Source organism: Vipera ursinii (genome assembly GCF_947247035.1).
Source record: "Vipera ursinii genome assembly, chromosome: 1".
Taxonomy (NCBI): Eukaryota; Metazoa; Chordata; class Lepidosauria; order Squamata; family Viperidae; genus Vipera; species Vipera ursinii.
In genome coordinates, this window is record NC_139512.1 from 98,495,843 (window position 1) to 98,515,748 (window position 19,906).

Genomic DNA, 19,906 nt, shown 5'->3' on the forward strand with positions numbered 1-19,906 from the left:
TGATATAAATCCCTTGTTATACTTTTCTATCAAACATAGAAACATGAAAATAGAAATATTACTACTTACTTTCTAAGGTTGTTGAGAACCATGATGTTTGCATACATATAATACAAATAATAGCTATATGGAGGATTTGTTTCGCTAATCCAAATATCAGGATTGGGGCTCCTTTCAGAGAACATGTGATCACTATGTTTTGATTCATCATCCACACTATCAAACCCTGTCACCTAAGAATTTAATAAAAACAGATTTTTGTATGAATAATGTATGATTTTCTGAATTATCTAACTTAATTGCTACAAATTACCATTTAAACTGCTGTTTAAGGTCCCAACCCCTTATTGATAAGTTGCTGAGAGCTGGATGCATATAAACGATAGTCATAATGTTGCAAGCCATTATAGCAGGGGTCTTCCAACTTGGCTCTTTTATGACTTGTGGACTTCCAGAATTTCTCAGCTAGCGTGCCAGGCTGAGGAATTCTGGGAATTGAAGTCCACAAGTCATAAAAGGGCCAAGTTTGAAGACCCCCGCATTATAGGGTAACCATTCTCAAGGTGATTAATTTGCATCTTCATAATTGTGTATGAAGGCATCCTAATTTTATTATATTGTACTTCACCCATGTTGTCGGTACTACAAAACCTAATGCTTATTTAAAACTATTACACAAAGTAACTTTTAATTTATTTTTTTCTTGAAAATTAAGTAAATGTTCACACACATGTATCCAAATGAATAGGAAGCACCATAAGCAAAAAGAAAGAGTGCATCGGATAATCTGGTACCATACTTCAGAATGCAGACTACAATTGATGGTATCCCTGAGGTTGTACTAGTTTTCCAAAAGATTAGATTTTCTTACAAAATATCCCACTTTTCAAGTACATTTAGTTATTGCTTCAAAGGGGAATAGTTAACTAGGTCCACTACATATAAAGACCTTTCATGTAAATGGAGCTCGGCTGGCTCCCAGCTGCACAGATTGAATTTGTACAATCTAGGTACAAATATTTGTACAGAGGCAGCAATGGGAGAGAAGAGTGACATCTAAGTTTCCTACCCTTACTCTCTTGTAATTTATCAAACATTTGATTGATACTCAAGCTGAATTAGATTAATACAGTTAATCTAACTAGAACAATTAATCATTGGAATAACCTGCCTTCAGAAGTTGTGAATGCTCCAACACTGGAAGTTTTTAAGAAGAGATTGGACAACCATTTGTCTGAAATGGTATACAGTTTCCTGCTTGAGTAGGGGGTTGGACTAGAAGACCTCCAAGGTCCCTTCCAGCTCTATTCTATTCTAAAACATTGAAAGTGTCTGGACTGACTGCAGAATACATGTGTGTGATATTTCACCTGATATTTCACCCTTTTATTGGTCTGTTAAGTCCCTTTCATTTCTGGCCACAACTGAAAATCAAGTATATGTGGTTTCACAGAGCACTTATTCCAGGGGTGCCAAACTCGAAACATCACATGACATGTCGCAACTTTTTTTGCCATTGCCAGCAATGGGATGGGCGCAGTTTCGCTATGATGCATCCAGCTCATGGGCCGGCAGTTTGACACCCCTGACTTATTCTATTGTAGGGGTATCATGAGGTTATTGTAACTCTCCATTTTACAGATTCAGCAGTAAAAGACTAATTATAAATCCTGATTGGAATCAGTCAATGGTAATTCCCCCCCCCCCCCCAGGTCTTAGAAAGATACAGAATTCACTGCTGAGAGAAGATGGCAGTAAATCTGCCAGGAGTCTGATCATGCTTGTCAAGTAAAGAAGCAGCTGTTTGGCATCCTAGCACTTCTTCTCATCAGCAAAACCTGTAGGGACTTAAACTGGAAGGAATAGTGGAGCACTGCTTGTGGCAATTATTCTCCCATCTACTGGACTAGCTGGTTTATCATCTGGGTTAACTGGTCTGACTTGCAACTTGCTCTGATATCTCAGCAAGACACTAGCAACCTGTTTCAGGGTCATTGGGGTTACCAGACAACTGCTGCCCTGCTTAATCTCAGTTTTCCTCCTTTAGAATTGGGAGTGGGAAATTTTCTGCCAAAGCTTTCTGCCAACAGTTAAACTACTTACATTACAAAGAACATTAAACAGTGTGTGGGTGTAAGATATATCTAAAATGAGATATTAAAATTATTTATTTATTTATTTATTTATTTATTTATTTATTTATTTATTTATTTATTTATTTATTTATTATGGGACTTATATGCCGCCCTATCTCCCAAAGGACTCAGGGCAGCTAACAACAATAAAATACAAGAGAATACAAATATTAAAATTAAAATTAAACTATATCTATAGCCCCAATTCAATAAAACCTTAAAACCAGATTTAAAAACCCATTATCATCAGTCCAGGTCGGCCTGTTGGAAAAGAAATGTCTTAAGGTCACGACGAAAGGACCGGATGTCTGGGGTCATCTGGAGCTCCAGGGGAAGCTGATTCCACAGGGCAGGTGCCCCCACAGAGAAGGCCCTCCCTCTGGGGGTCGCCAGCCAACATTGACTGGCTGATGGCACCCTGAAGAGGCCCTCTCTGTGTGAGCGCACAGGGCGATGGGAAGTCGTTCCTGGGAGCAGACAGTCTTGCAAGTATCCCGGGCCTAAGCCATGTAGGGCTTTAAAGGTAAGAACCAGCACCTTAAATCTATAACCCCACCATATACAGAATGAAATATTTGGAGCCTTTAGTTCTACATTTCCAAATTTAAATCCTTTACGGAGAATAAATGCCCTGATTAAAAAGCAATTCATACTGTATTTTGTAGAATTAATAGATATTTATAGAGCAAACTTGTTCAGATTTTACTCTGTCTAAATATTTTTCCCCAAATCTTGCAATTTTTTTTCATAAAAATTATTTAAAAGATTATAATTGTTTCTCATCACTTTCTTTCGATTTCCCATTCTGTTTGATATTAAATAGTTAATTATTCCCAATTAATATGATAATTCCACTTTATCATGCAGGGAGTTTGTTATTTGTAAATACTGAAACCAAATGGAGTTTTTTTCACCTGTCTAGCCACCAATTTTAACTCTAGTCAGTAATGACTCATTTAGTATCATACCTACTATAGATTCATATTTTTATTTCTCAGTTTAGAAAAGCACTTTTGCATTTGTTGATACTGAGCTTCTTATATATTACTATAGATGCTAGCATATTTAGTTTGAGTTTAGAAATTGTCTTCTTTTATACCAGATTTTGAAATTGTTTTGGGATTAATTCATGTTCAACCAAATTCTCCTTTACTTCAAAAGGAGAGCTGGTTTATATAATCTATCCATCTAAACTAACATAGATGGGAATGATTAAAATAACTGCACAGTCCCATGATATACTTCAGCAAATTAGAATGAGACAATTCTATTTTAACAATTCTATTTCAAAGCTGTATGCAATGGACTAGTGCATTTTTCACTAAAAATCTTAGTCTGCTTTCCTCTATCTGGCTTTTAAGATTTCATGTCACTAGTTACTGCCCAAACTTTTTAATCCCAAATACATGCAGTCTAGAATAGTCAAATACTTACAAATTTAAGAAAAAGATGTAATTCTTTATGATCCAAGGGGTTGATGGTTGCTTCAAACAAAGGTAAGAATATGTTTTCCAGCATTTTCCCAAAGTTAGGCAAAATATTTTTTGCCCTAAATATATCACTGGAAAAATAAAACAAAATACTTAAATATTTTTATTGTGCTTACTTGGGATATGGTCTACTTTAGGAATAAGTATTCTTGTCCAAAAAGTCCCCAAGATCCCATAGTTGAATTTTGGCTGCAAAAAAACCTCCTAAACAACTATAGTTCAATCTCTTTAATGTACATAACAAAAAAAAATATTAGAATTATGTAATTATGTATGAAAATGCTCTGAATATTGCCTTTCAAATGACATTATTTAATAGCATATAGTACTATTATGTAACTGTTAACTCTGTAATTTTTGATCTAAAACAATGGAAAAAATCAATAAAAGGTTACTTCCCATATCGATCCCATCCCTATGCAAGTAGAGTTCTTCAACAAAGTCTTAGGGTCATTTCTGCAAGACGCTACAATGGCTATTTATTTGCCATATTTATTAGATCAATTTATATCAAAGTACAGCTCAGAGTATCATATAAATTAAAAACATCAAATAGTAATAAAAACATTGAATAAAACATATTGTGCCATAGAGTTTCGAAACAACCAAAAACAAGAAACAATTGATGAAGCAATCAAGATAGGCACAAAAACTCCTATTCCTGTGCCTGGGGGGTGGGGGAAAGCTACTCTTCAGAGTCTTCTGAACAGTACGCAAGGTGTGGCCATCCAAATCTCAGGGGGAAAGGTTTTCATAGGTGAGATGTGGCAACAGAGAAAGCACATTTGTTGGGTTCCTCAAGGTGACACTGTTTAAGTGATGGGACTTGGAGCATGCCCAACCTGAGAGATGTATCAGATACATAGAAGTAATCAGAGATAATCATATGTTGCGTTGAGTGAACCAATTCCTGTGCAACGAAGGGATTTGTATGTAATAACTAAAACCTTGGATTGAATCCTAAAGCCTGCTGGCAACCAGTGCAATTCGTGAAACAGTGATACTGCATGGGAAAACCCAAATAATCCTATAACTATCCATATTACAGTACTGCATTCTGTACCAGCTAAAGCTTCTGAGTGGTCTTCAAGGACAGGCCCAGATGGGGCGCACGGCAGTAATCCAAACAATAGGTCAAGGCTTGAATGACCATGAGTAGGGCAGTAAAGGACTATGGGTAGGGCAGTAGGGCTGCACAAGGTAGATTTGTGCAAAAAACAACTTGAGCCACTGCTGCCACTTGTCCTTTGAGCATCATGTTGGCAACCCCAAATTGCATCTATCTGCTTGTTCTCCAAATCTCCCACATGCATCATTTTTGTAATATTTGCAGAAGCAATTGAATAACAAGGGGAACTTAAATATAAGAAGAGATATTTGCTTCCCATGTACAAACCCGAACAATTATAAATCTAAAGCAGACATGTCAAACACAAGGCCCGGGGGCCGGATCCGGCCCGCGAAGTGGTTTCATGCGGCCCACGAAGCCATCCTGGAAACAGTGAGGGAACGGCCCCCACTGCCTTGGCCCTGGCCCAGAGACCCTCCTTCTGCCAGAGACCTTCAGATCTGTCCCACTCCTGCCCAGGCCCCCATAGGCACCCTTGATACGAACGATGTAGAGCTGGCCACGCCCACCCAGTAGGCCATATGCACTCTAGCCACACCCACCCAGTAGGCCACGCCCACCCTGACCATACCCACCTGGCCCCCTGAGGGCAACTGCAATGCTGATGCGGCCCTCAATGAAATTGAGTTTGACACCCCTGATCTAAAGTAAAATGGCACTGTAACAGTTTACAAAAGATTACATTTACACATTTATTATAACATTACGTGATAAGCCAATTTTTTGTGGAAAATGGCAGGATGGAGCTGCCCATGGCTCTCAAGTCTCTCTTGTATGTTCATTAGAAATCAGCTCATCAAATTATGGAAGCAACCTGCATAGATGCTGCTAGTTTTGTGCTAATCTCTTAGGTTTAACATACCAGAAAGGAAGGGGAGGAGGAAGGAAGCCATACCAACTCTTCTAAAATACAAACTTCCTGGTACCGCCCTATTTAGCAATGCCATGTAACTGCCTGGATTTCTTCAGTCTTTCTATCTCCCAAATCTCTGTGGTTTCCAACATATTGTCCTCAACAGCAACATGTTTGGTTCTTACAGGCAAATTACGGTAATTGAAGCTGTCAAACTGTCCAGATGGCCTCACATAGTATAGTGTGGTAATGGTCATGGTGCAAGGTTATTTTCTTAACCACAATTGTGGGAGGAAAATAATTTCCTCATTGCTGTAAGGGAAATTCTTACTTCTTATACTTAACTGTATTTTAAACCTCATTCTCTGTTAAAGAACTGGAAAAAAGAGAAATGAAACTGTTTCCAATAATGCATTACTGATTCTTTTACTTACTAGATTCTTGGGACCTGAATAATCCAGCGCATATGAGGTGAATAAATTTTGTGCCTTATGAACCACTTAGCCAAATTCTGCCACTCATCTGCAGAACGCCCATAAATAGACAGCCGAGGTTCCGTGTACTGGTATTTACTTTCTTCTAGTTCACGGGCAACTTCCTATTCAAAACAAACCATTATTACTTTTCTGTTTAGAGCAAACACATTTTATCAAAAAAAAATCTTACATGCAGAGCCTATCATAGAAATACACCTACTGACCATTAACCAGTGTATTTTATATACCACATCTCAAATTCCCGAAGGGTTCACAGACCTAATGATGTCACTTAGGATTGTTTTTACTTCTGCAAGTTGTAGAACTTCCTGCCACATAATATTTACCACTGCGTTTGAAACTCTATACACTTCAGCAGTCTTCTGATGCAATACCATGTAATTTAGAAATATGAGCAATATGGGAAAGGCCTTTAAATTTGTTCATATCTTCATATACAGTCATGGCCGAAATTGTTGGCACCCCAGAAATTTTTTCAGAAAATCAAGTATTTCTCACAGAAAAGTATTGCAGGAACACATGTTTTGCTATACACAGGTTTATTCCCTTTGTGTGTATTGGAACACAACAAAAAAAGGGAGGAAAAAAAGCAAATTGGACATAATGTCAAACAAAACTCCAAAAATGGGCCGGACAAAATTATTGGCACCCTTAACTTAATATTTGGTTGCACACCCTTTGGAAAAAATAACTGAAATCAGTTGCTTCCTATAACCATCAATAAGCTTCTTACACCTCTCACCCGGAATTTTGTACCACTCTTCCTTTGCAAACTGCTCCAGGTCTCTCTTATTGGAAGGGCGCCTTTTCCCAACAGCAATTTTAAGATCTCTCCACAGATGTTCAATGGGATTCAGATCTGGACTCATTGCTGGCCACTTCAGAACTCTCCAGCGCTTTCTTCCCATCCATTTCTGGGTGCTTTTTGACGTATGTTTGGGGTCATTGTCCTGCTGGAAGACCCAAGATCTCGGACGCAAACCCAGCTTTCTGGCACTGGGCTCTACAGTGCGACCCAAAATCCTTTGGTAAACCTCAGATTTCATGATGCCTTGCACACATTCAAGGCACCCAGTGCCAGAGGCAGCAAAACAACCCCAAAACATCATTGAACCTCCACCATATTTCACTGTAGGTACTGTGTTCTTTTCTTCGTACACCTCATTTCATTTTCGGTAAACAGTAGAATGATGTGCTTTACCAAAAAGCTCTATCTTGGTCTCATCTGTCCACAAGACATTTTCCCAGAAGGATTTTGGCTTACTCGAGTACATTTTGGCAAACTGTAATCTTGCTTTTTTATGTCTCTGTGTCAGCAGTGGGGTCCTCCTGGGTCTCCTGCCATAGCGTTTCATTTCATTTAAATGTTGACGGATAGTTCACCCTGACACTGATGCTCCCTGAGCCTGCAGGACAGCTTGCATTCCTTTGGAACTTGTTTAGGGCCGCTTATCCACCATCCGGACTATCCTGCGTTGCAAACTTTCATCAATTTTTCTCTTCCATCCACAACCAGGGAGATTCGCTACAGTGCAATGGGTTGCAAACTTCTTGATAATGTTGAGCACTGTGGACAAAGGCAAATCTAGATCTCTGGAGATGGACTTGTAACCTTGAGATTGGTGATATTTGTCCACAGTTTTGGTTCTCAAGTCCTCAGACAGTTCTCTTCTCCTCGGTCTGTTGTCCATGCTTAGTGTGGCACACACAGACACACAATGCAAAGTCTAAGTGGACTTCTCTCCTTTTTTTCTGCTTTCAGGTGTGATTTTTATATTGCCCACACTTGTTACTTGCCCCAGGTGAGTTTCAAGGAGCATTACATGCTTGAAACAATCTTGTTTGCCCACAATTTTGAAAGGGTGCCAATAATTTTGTCCGGCCCATTTTTGGAGTTTTGTTTGACATTATGTCCAATTTGCTTTTTTTTCCTCCCTTTTTTTGTTGTGTTCCAATACACACAAAGGGAATAAACCTGTGTATAGCAAAACATGTGTTCCTGCAATACTTTTCTGTGAGAAATACTTGATTTTCTGGAAAAATTTCTGGGGTGCCAACAATTTTGGCCATGACTGTATGTATTTCTAAACTTCATTGACACACAATTATTCCCTCCACCATAGAAACCTAATTTGAAAAGGTGAGGAACTCACCTGATGGATATCAGGGTTTTGCTGAAATCCGATTGGGTGGGAGAAGAGGAACATAGACCATATTATTAGCTACAGATTTTGTATCCTGCTTAACATTCCCCCGAATCATGAATGTCTGAATGAAGAATTATTCCATCTGTACTACTAGATGACCACTAGATGGTGACAAGGGGATCCAGAAACTGCTCTGTATTGTTCTATAGTACTCTACATAATGAACTAAATTAATAGTTGATTCCATCTGTAAGTGTGAAACCACAGACTGAGCAGTTTGAGCCTTGCAAAATTCAGTGATCAACGTTCACAATAAAATTAAGCACCAGTGCACAAAACTATACTGAGTAGTTTCCATTACATCATCCAGGATCTGTTTGTTATTTGGATATCTTTTAAAACATCAAATTATGTAGTACATCATGATCTAGTCCAGTACGATGTATCCTTTAGTTTTAAACAAGATGGCATAATTCAAAAATCCTTATCAATAAAAGCACTTAGGTATAGGAAGATGCTATCAAGTCCACACACGCACATACCCCAGTGTAGGAGTCCCATTTAAAGCATTTTGTACCAGAGGCATCCACAAAACCCAGTGTTTTCATCAAAATGACCAAAGCAGACTTGCACCATTGTAACACAACTCCATCCCTTTCACATGTAACTGTAATATCATGCTATTTGTATAAAAAGGGCAGAATTGTGTTGGGATGGCATGACACTACTTTCATCATTTGCTGTCACTTGACGGTCCTTGCAGATGCATCTCTCCCCAAATAATGGCTATCCAACCTTCCCTTGAATATATCCAGCGAAGAGCAGTGGCTCATTAGATTAGGACACTGAGCTAATGATCAGCAGGTTGATGTTCGAGATCCGGTAGCTGCTGCGAGATGGGGTGAGCTCCCATCACACACTGCAGCTCCTGCCAACCCAGCAGTTCAAAATCAAGTGACCGTGAGTAAATAAATGGGTATCACTTCAGTGGACAATTTAACAGGAATATGAAAGGAGCCCCCAACTTGGCATCCTCTGGGCAACGGTGATGTCACTGTTCAATCCTTTCAACCCTGAAGAACTTTGGCAGTCCCCACTTGAGTGCAGCAGCACTATTCAGTGAAGGGGAATCCCCATCTCTTTGGGTAATTGATTAGATCTAATCTTTTTTCCTGCATCGATTTGGACATGACACTCCTATTCTTCAGGCACATTTGATGTGGTGCCTCCATGACCTGAAGAAATAGGCATTGTAGGAAGACACCCCCCCCCCCTCAGCAATGTCTACCAACAATGAGTTATAAAATTCAAAACCCATTATCCACAAACTACCGGTATATGGATTCTAATTAAGATAACACATGACATCCCATTTTTGTTTTACTCTACACACACTCTTCCATTTTTTTCATGTCATTCTCATAATTAGCAACATCTCTATTAATTAATGTTAAACAGATATGCTTCTAATTATGTGAATGAAGTAGCATTCATGGAGTTATTACTACATTCAAATCTGGCTTTCCTAATGGAAGCAGGATGTCTAATTTTGTCTTCTAACTGCACTCAAAATGTCCACAAATTTATGCAATTAAGCATTTTGGGAATCCATAATTCACAGAAAAAAGGCACACATATTTTCACTGTTGAAAATGAGATTTAAATGGCTTTAACCTCTAAAGATTAACATCAAAATAATTTTGAAGAACTGAACAGATTAATCAGATATTCCAAATCATTTCTTGTAATTTTATACCAGAATGTAAAATGGTGTACTATTTAAACTTTATAAACATTTTATGTATGATTCATATTGCACATATGTATACATAATTTCTCTTTATTCAAATATTTACAATAGGTCAAGGATGTCCTTCGATTCCAATCCCATGTACATTATCCCTAATTTATGCACACAAAAAGTATTTGTAGGTTTATAATATAAATATTTTTCATGCAAAATTTATATTAATGCTAAATTGTATTTCTCTTTCAAATCAAAATATTTAGGATTAATAAATCCTCAGAGGTATCTAAGAGATTGATACAATTGGATTAGAAAGCTTATTTTCATGATTAAAAACATTTCAATATTATCTACAACAATGGAAAAATACATGAGAAATTCATCAGTCAGAACAGCTCATATTATGATATGCAGATAAATGGTCTATGCAAGACATCAGCCCACAGCATACTTACAGGATTTAACTTTTGGAAAAGAAAATTTCAGAAAAAATAACTTTAAAAAGTGCTAATGGAAAAATTAGATAAGGCTTCAAAGCCTTATAACAATGGAACTTTATCTAGGATGCATTATTATTCTGGTTTATATACTGCTTCCTTATTAAGACTCTGAGCTGTTAATAACAAATGCATAGCAGAGTAAAAAAATGGTTAAAAATATACATTAACTGAGATGACTTTGGTGTAGATGGTCCTCATTCATTTGAGCCCAAAGTGTTTCCAAAGAGATACACTTTTACAGATCTTTGAAAATATTATAAGGAAGGGATAGTTTGAATATCCAGGGGTAGGCTGCTCCAGAGTAGGACAGCCATCACAGAGAAAGTTTTAAAATGGGGTCCCTGCAGATGATATCCCCTCAGTGGGTAAGATCTTAAGTGAACCTTGAAAAATTCAACAAATTCGCAACAATCTCAACAGATATCCACAAAACTATGAAAGGTTTTAAGGGCAATAACTGAGACTTTAAATTGCATCCAGAAACTGAGTGGCAACCACAAGAGAGGTTTTACACAGGCAAATCATTTAAATAAGCTGAAAAGTTGGGAAAGAGTCAGGGAGCTTAGTAAGTTAAGAAAATCTAATGAAGGCATTAGATTGAGAAAAAAGGAATACAAGGGTCTTCAGAAAAACAAATATCTACAGAGATTGAATTCTTGTTTAGTTTTGAGTGTCTTTGGTTGTTAGTAACCTATTTAAAATGGCTACATGGTGACATGCTCCTAGAGAGTTTTCCGTCCGTTGTAACTGAATGGCCTAAAAACTTTCAGAGCATGTGTCACTTTTCCTGATTTTATTTGGCATTCAAAAGAACTCCCATTCTAACTAGATTTACTTGATGACTTTGGACCAGAATAAATAAACAAATAACGGCTCTCTCACCCCTAGAAAGCAAGCAACGGAAAGTCACTTCTGAAAAACTTGCCAAGAAGACTTGGCAAGATGTGTCTAGGCCAGGGGTAGGCAACCTTGGCTCTTTTATGACTTGTGGACTTCAACCTGAAGTCCACGTGTCATAAAAGAGCCAAGGTTGCCTAGCCCTGGGTCTAGGCAGTCAGCAAGAATCAACATTAACTTGGAAGACACTAAAGCTAAGGCATGATGGCTGAAAAGCTGCTTACCTTCACCATCCGAGCAAAATATTCACCACCAAGATAGTTTTCTGTTTTCAAGTACAAGTCCCTCAACTCACTTGCACCAACTGGGTTATATTTGGAGTTAAATTTATCAAACCGGTGAAATGTCTGGCGATCCTAAGAAAAGCAGAGGTTACAAAGTACATTTGTTATATTGTTACATTTATATTATTTATCGCTGGAAATTACTTTTAGTAACTCACATATTCATAATGTGTTTTTAAAAAAATATAAAATATGAACATGCAAAAAGGTAACATTTGAATTTAGACTGTTAACAGCTACTAGAGTAATGCACAAAAAAGCATATGAGTTTGTCAACCAAAAGTCTCTTTCTCTTTCTACAGCTGGGCAATTTACGAAACCTTGCTAATTATTCTGATGTGATCCTTTACTTCAAATGAACTTACTGCATGGACATCTAGTGAGTCTACAGTGAGGTCGTAGGGATCCATGTGTAGGCTTTCAAACACCTGCTTCAAAGTCAGCTTCTTGTCTTTTCTTTCCCCAACTATCCTGTTGGGTTCAGTTTTATAAGTGTGCTTAATGAACCTCAGCAGATGTTTCTGATTCATGCAAGCAGCAGCATGGATATGGGTATCAACCTGAAAAAATGAAAAAGTAGCAACTTTCCTCAGCTGAAGCTATTTTATTACTATCTCTATGACACAAATTTAAGTTAAAAGACATTGCAGATAATAATTGAGCCTCAGATTTCCATTCCTAAGGAAGGTAGTTGATAATAATAATAATAATAATAATAATAATAATAATAATAATAATAATAATAATAATAATAATAATAATAATAATAATAATAATTTTATTTCTATACCACCCTTCTCCCGAAGGACTCAGGGCAGTGTACAGGGCAAATACAATAAAAATACAATATACAAAAACTAAAAAGGGATTAAATAATACAGCCCAATAACAATAAAAGTAATACAAATTAATATTAATATTAAAATACCCCAAACCCATCAGTCCAGGCCGGCTTGTTTGAATAAGTATGTTTTTAGATCACGTCGGAAGGAGCGAAGTTCGGGAGCCATCCGGAGCTCAACCGGTAAACGGTTCGAAAGGTCTGGCGTGCCCACAGAGAACGCCCTCCCCCTGGGGGTCGTCAGTCAACACTCTTTGACCGACGGCACCCTAAGGAGGCCCTCTCTGTGGGAGCGCACTGGACAAAGGGAAGTTGATGCCGGCAGCAGGTGCTCCCGTAAGTAATCTGGACCCATGCCATTTAGGGCTTTATAGGTATTTACCAGCATCTTGAATCTTAAGTGAGTTTTGTACCGTTTTACAACCTTTCTTGCCACAGTTGTTAAGTGAATCACTGCAGTTGTTAAGTTAGTAACACAGTTGTTAAGTGAATCTGGCTTCCCCACTGACTTTGCTTGTCCGAGGGTCACAAAAGATGATCACATGATCCCATAATCTATCCCAAGTCGCATAAATATGACTCAGGGTCTGAATTTTGATCAGGTGACCGTGGGGAATGCTGTAATGGTTGTAAGAGTGAAAAATGGTCTTAAGTCACTTTTTTCAGTGCTGTTGTAACTTCACACAGTCATTAACTGAGGATTGTTAATGTTATTAGTTGAGGATTACCTGTAGCTTATCTGTTAATGTGCTACTGTTAATATAATATTGCAAAACACATTTTCACAGATATCAGACAGCAGTTTAAGGTAAGAGAGATAATCTTGAAATCATCCAAGACCACTCTAATCAAACTGAACTATGTCACAAACAAATCCACTTCGAGTGTTGGTGAAGGATCACAGATTTCTTTTGTTTAGCCCTTAGGACAGGGGTGTCAAACTGCCAGCCCATGGCCCAGTTGCATCCTGTGGAGGCCGCAACCACCCCAGCTCCAGCAATGCAAAAAAAGTCATGCTATGTCGCGACACGTCACGTGACGCGGAAAGTTTGACACCCGTGCCTTAGGACAAGAAAGTTGCTAATCTAAAATGGAAGACTGGAAAGCATTTCCAAAAGATATAGACAATTCTGCCTTTGAACATAATATTTATAGCGTAAGAGCCCTACTTACTGTTTGGACACAAATGGGAACTTAACAGCCCTGTGAATGACACACATTACTGTTGATAGACTCCTATTTTTTATCCTAATCTTTGGTCCATCAACAGAAGAGACTGGGCCCTTTCCACATCACCTATCCCTTTGTAGCCCTGAAGACTTTTGAGCTGTGGCCCAAAGCAGCAGCCACAGCAGCAAAAGGGAATTATTGAAAACTAGAGATCAGATGACGATTAGAGGGTGCAGTGGCTAGGGGGTTAAAGACACTGAGCTTGTCAGCTGGAAAGCTGAGAGCCCAGGTTTGAGACCCAAGTGCAGCACGACAAAGTGAGCTCCTGTTAGCTGCCCCAGCTTCTGCCCCCCTAGCAGTTCTAAAGCATATAAATGCAAATAGATAAAGAGGTACCACTTCAGTGGGAAGGTAACAACATTCCTTGTGCAGAATATAGTCATGGTGGACACATGGTCATGTTTTCAGACAATGCTGGCTCCCTCAGCTAAGAAACGGAGATGAGCACCACCCCCTAGAGTAGGAAGCAACTGGACAGGGGAAACCTTTACTTTTACCTTTAGATCAGGCGTGTCAAACTCACAAGGTCACGTGACGTCGCGCGACGTATCGTGACTTTTTTCCCCATTGCCGGCAATGGGGTGGGCGCGGTTTCGGCATGACACATCCAGCCCGCAGGCCAGCAGTTTGACATGCCTGCTTTAGATGATGGTCGATGATCAGATATACATTTACTTCTAAACCAATATATATCTAAACCAATATATATATATATATATATATATATATGTGTGTGTGTGTGTGTGTGTGTGTGTGTGTGGGTGGGTGGGTGTGTGGGTGGGTGGGTGTGTGTTTGTGGGTGGGTGGGTGGGTGGGTGGGTGTGGGTAAATTACTAACAAAGAATTGAGGGAGACTAAGATGCATTTCTGACTCTTTAGTCTTCATCAGTCAGTCATACCCTTCTGAGATTCGAACCTGGGCTGATTGCATATTAGGCAGTTTTTTACCTCTTGAGCCACAGGATCTCTCTCGCTCTCTGTTAGCTTTCTGCAAGGGGAGATATGAGTCAAATATGACTCATATGAGTGACTACAGCCTGCTCGATGGCCTTTGAGATAAGGCTGAAAACAGGAAATAAAGATTTGCCCCATGTTTGGGGCCTAGCAAGGTAATCTAAATAGTTAACATTTGACATGGATCTTTGGTTATTCTGGTTTTTCCCCGCGTAGAATATATGTTGCTCCTACACCTTCAACTCTACGCGGGGAAAAACCCGAATGACCAAAGATCCATATAAATATATATATATATATAGTTGCATCTGGCTACCTATACATTTTTTGTTCAGTGGTTTTTCTCATGACAGGTATATATGTTTTCCCTTTTCCTGCCAATTTTAATTTACTCCCTTATTTTGAGCATATCTGAACCACAGCCATCAGTGTCAGCCAAGTCATGAAAGAACAGTCATCTTATTACTTAACCTGTTAAGCTGTTTAATGATTTTTACTCAAAAATATTTAGTATTTTAAAACATATCCCATGTGTCTTATTTTCTCAGGGATTAAGGGCGTTTCCTCCACCTTTTCAGATCAATGTGCGACAACACTTTTATGTTACTGTCACAGAGAAAAAATACAGATCTGTAACCTTTCTGTAGGATTTGAGGTTTGAGTGCAAGCTAGAAAAGAAAGGACTGAAATGGAAGCGTCCTTATGTCTGCAGAGTCCAAATTGTTATCAGATCCTTCTCCAAAGCAATTGCAGTTCTGATTATTTGCAGAAATGAGGGGAAATGTCTTTTTTTAGCTCAAGCAATAGGACACATTTTACTTCAGCTCACAAACACTATTATTAAGAGTTTAAGGTAATATGATATACTGCAGTGAAATTCCTATCAAGGGAGATCAGCCCGGATAAGGTCTTTGCTGAATAGATGAAATTGAACAATCCTTATTGATTTCATTTCAGTTGCAAAAAATAATTCAGCCTCTGCAATGATAAAAAAAAAAAGAAATCCTTCAACTTCATTCCATCCTCCATGCTTTTTCTGTGGTCTTTAATCATAACTACTGAAGCTTAAGCAAGAGGTATTTATTTAAGGGGCTATTTTATTTTCTATAATCATTATGAATCAAAACAATGCTTCAATTCAGCAAAATCAGAATCTTCAGTATGGCTCTTTTCTACCTTGGGGATCATTATTTAATGAACAGGGCAAGAGATACCAAAATAAGTACTAAATGAATTACGGTTGACAATATATGCCCAACCAACCATTTAAAAATTATGTAAGAAGCAGGCAGAAGATTCTGATTAATTCAAATAAGGAAAAAACATACAATATGGGAATTAATTTCCACAGATACATATTATATTTACATCATGCACACTTGTGTCTTGATACTCTACTCAAATGCTGACTCTATTACAAATACTGTACCAAAACTGAGTGTGTTGATTGTTCCATTGACAACTCAACTCTGTCAAAGCTTCTAAAGCCAGCAACTCCAAATATCAAATGTGGATTACATTATAGTTTTAATCACAAGCCATTCTAGAAAGGAAACAGAAATGGCATTTGAAAATACATGCTTGTAAACTATGCCTTTAATGTCTGCAAGCAAAATGACAAAACTACATTTAGTAAGTCACATTTTGGAAACACAAGTAGATTTTTGCGTTTATTATACCCTTCATTACCTCTTCAAAAAACTGCTATTGAAGAAGATACTTGTTTTGCATTATAAATCAGGTCCCAAGATAGAAAACAGCAGCAATGAATTATCCCTTAAAAGTAACAATAGCAATAGCACTTAGACTTATATACCGCTTCACAGTGCTTTGGTTGTTGTTAGTTGCAAAGTCATGTCCGACCCATCGTGACCCCATGGACAATGTTCCTCCAGGCCTTCCTGTCCTCTAACATCTTCTGGAGTCCCTTTAAGCTCACACCTACTGCTTCAGTGACTCCATCCAGCCACCTCATTCTCTGTCATCCCCTTCTTCTATTGCCCTCAATCTTTCCCAGCATTAGGCTCTTCTCCAGTGAGTCACAGTGCTTTACAACCTCTGTAAGTGGTTTACAAGATTTAGTATATTGCTCCCAACAATCTGGGTCCTCATTTTACCGACCTTGGAAGAATGGAAGACTGAGTCAACCTTGAGATGGTCAGGATGCAATCTGTTTTGACCAAAAGTATGTCAAGGCATCTTACAATATAGCAAAGGGTAAAAAAAAATAGGAATATAAAACATATAAACTTAATAACTAACTTAATTCAATTAATTAAACACAACATCATTGCCCCCTTTTATTTTCCCTTTGGTTACATTAAAAATTATGGGTTGGTAGAAATTTTCACAAACGCTGTGGAAGGCTTGAGGAGGCTGTACACGTTATTCAGAAAGAGTGATTGGACTGGGTGAATAAGAGCCACATGATCACCCATTTATGACTGCATAGGTAAAGAGAAGTTTTATGGCAATTGGCAGCCAACACAGGTTCCATAATCAAAACATAAAAGTATCCATAATTGCATGTAGTGATAGATTACACTGATGCATGTATGAATATTACAATCAATTATAAACAAAGGCTACATATACATGAATGTATCTTCTATTGAGTCATCCAGCAATGACCTATTGAGCATATCTATTTATGAAGATTCTAGCCATTACTATTCTTCTATGTGCAAAATATTATTTGGATAGGGAAGTAAATATTATAGATTTTTATCTCTTTATAATTTTTCTCATGGATATGGAGATACCCCAATCTACTATCACAAAATTGGGAGATCAAAGGGAACCATTAGGATAGAAGCCCTCACAGAATCAAAATGTTCCTAGATGGGCAACACTGAAGTCTTCTTTTTTATTTATTTATTTTTTATTCTTCTTTACTCTATTTATTTATATATCCCTTTCCTACTTGTGGTATAAACACCATTTTAATTTATTAAAGTTTTTTAAAAGTGTGAGAAAAATCCCTCAGTTATATTCTCTTCATAAGTTTTTCTTTTCTAAATAAACAGCAAAATGTTTACGTGCTTCCTATGAATTCCCATGACATTAGCACACAGACAAAATGTTTTGTGTTCTTCATTTACAATGCACAATTTATTTATTTATGCATTTGTTTTACTTATAGGCTGCCTGACCGCATTATCACTCTGACAGCATACAGAGGAAAAATGATATAAAATACTAACATATAGAGACACTAAAAAAAGGAAAGATATCTGGAAAAACAACAGAACATAATAAGCCAAAATTATTTGCTTGGAGTGTACATTTTCCTTTGCCATTTGTTGTGTAAGGACATTTTTTGGGAAGCAATATTAGCTAGTTTTTGCTAATTAGAAAATCTGCAGATTTCAATAGTAGATTGATTTATTGTTGAGGATACAGCGAAACCTCATTTTAATAAACTAATTGGGGAAGGGCTATCTGTTACTCATGAATATCTGCTAAATAAGAAAATACATAATTTTCATCGATTTATATTAATTATATAATTTGCACAGCAATATATTTTGCAGACTAGAGGAGATCAACCCTGACTGCTCTTTAGAAGGCCAGATCCTGAAGTTGAAACTCAAATACTTTGGCCACCTAACGAGAAGGAAGGACTCACTGGAGAAGAGCCTAATGCTGGGAAAAGTTGAGGGCAAGAGAAGAAGGGGACGACAGAGAATGAGGTGGCTGGATGGAGTCACTGAAGCAGTAGGCGTGAGCCTAATGGACTCCAGAAGATGGTAGAGGACAGGAAGGCCTGGAGGAACACTGTCCATGGGGTTGCGATGGGTCGGACACGACTTCGCAGCTAACAACAATATATTGCTGTGACAATCTGGTCCATCACATGCGATGTCTTTAAATCAAGGTCTACTAAATCAGGGTATCTCTAAAATTTAATTTGCGGAGGTAGGGGTTCAGAATATACACATTGATATCTTGAGTTTATTCTGATAGTTCTAAGCAAATATGAAATTGTATTTGTTGCCTGGATATATCACCCAGAGTGAAGATCAACTCAAGCATGTTTTTCATCATTTTTAAAATGAATAGATTCAAGAGCATACAGTTTCCTTAGAAATGTTCCTTTTTAAATTCCAAAGAATTCTCAAGAATATATCACAATTATCTTGACTCTGATACTGTAAAATGTTAATCCAGAATAATAATTTAAGGTGCTAAATCAGTAAGCATTTACTAAAGCTGTTAGAATTTTAAGAAGCTAATAATAAAATCCATAAAACTGATTTGTGCTCCAGATAGATAACTAATTAGCATAATCTATTATGCACCATTTCATTTGAAAACTTGAAGAAGACAGAAAGCAACATTTCTCTAATCATTTGTCTTACTTTTTCTTTTATTTGCTATTAAAATCAAATTGGCACAGACAGAACAATAACTTTAATATGTATGGATAAAAAATGCAGAGCAGGGCTTCATCCAAACTATATTTTGTTTATCATGTTAATCTTAAATAAATATACTATCATTTCTCTCTTTTTCCCCCTTACTTTCTTCTCCTTAATACCCATCTATCCCTTCTTTTAGCCCCTTCCATCCACTGGATCACTGAATTGAAAAGCACTGCCTGTCTTCCAATGAAAGCTAAGTTTTCAGCGTACTAAACAATTCTGACACCTTCCAGCATTCTGATGAGGGAGGTGGCACTTGAGAGTTTTATGTACACACATGTATTAAATCTGTCACCAAGACAGATAAATATTCTATATTTAGAAGACTCGGTAATTCTATCGTCTCCAGCAGTTTACATAGTGTGGTGATAGATGACTTTCTGGTGCTTTAGTCAAGGTTACCCTATCCTTCCTAACATATAAGTTCACTCTGTAAGTACTACTAGTTTTCTTCTTAGAGAACTTATGCAATATAATGTCAGTTCCATTTTCTGTAAAGAAATGGGTGCACAAACTACTAGATCATATGCAGTCCTGCCAAATACTTGAGGTAATCATTCTAATGTTTATGTACAGGTAATCTCGACTTATAACAGTTCGTTTAGTGACCATTCAAAGTTACAACGGCAGTGAAAAATGTGACTTATGACCGTTTTTCATAGTTACGACCTTTGCAACATCTCCGTGAACATGTGATTAAAATTCAGATACTTGGCGACTATAGTTCATATTTATGACCTTTGCTGTGTCCCAGGGTCATGTGATCAACTTTAGTGAC

The 19,906-nt window shown here is 37.7% G+C and overlaps 1 protein-coding gene across 4 annotated transcripts in view; it reads right to left on the reverse strand.

Moving 5' to 3' along the window:
• AMPD3 (adenosine monophosphate deaminase 3) overlaps nt 1-19,906 on the reverse strand; it is a 48,106-nt gene that overhangs the window by 8,698 nt on the left and 19,502 nt on the right. For all 4 annotated transcript variants that reach the window (XM_083350647.1, XM_083350646.1, XM_083350645.1 and 1 more), the window contains exons 8-12: nt 12,045-12,239; nt 11,620-11,751; nt 6,042-6,205; nt 3,570-3,696; nt 70-233 (exon numbers count right to left, since the gene is read on the reverse strand). In XM_083350647.1, coding sequence (XP_083206773.1) covers nt 70-233; nt 3,570-3,696; nt 6,042-6,205; nt 11,620-11,751; nt 12,045-12,239 — 782 coding nt within the window. The remainder of the gene's footprint in view (nt 1-69; nt 234-3,569; nt 3,697-6,041; nt 6,206-11,619; nt 11,752-12,044; nt 12,240-19,906) is intronic.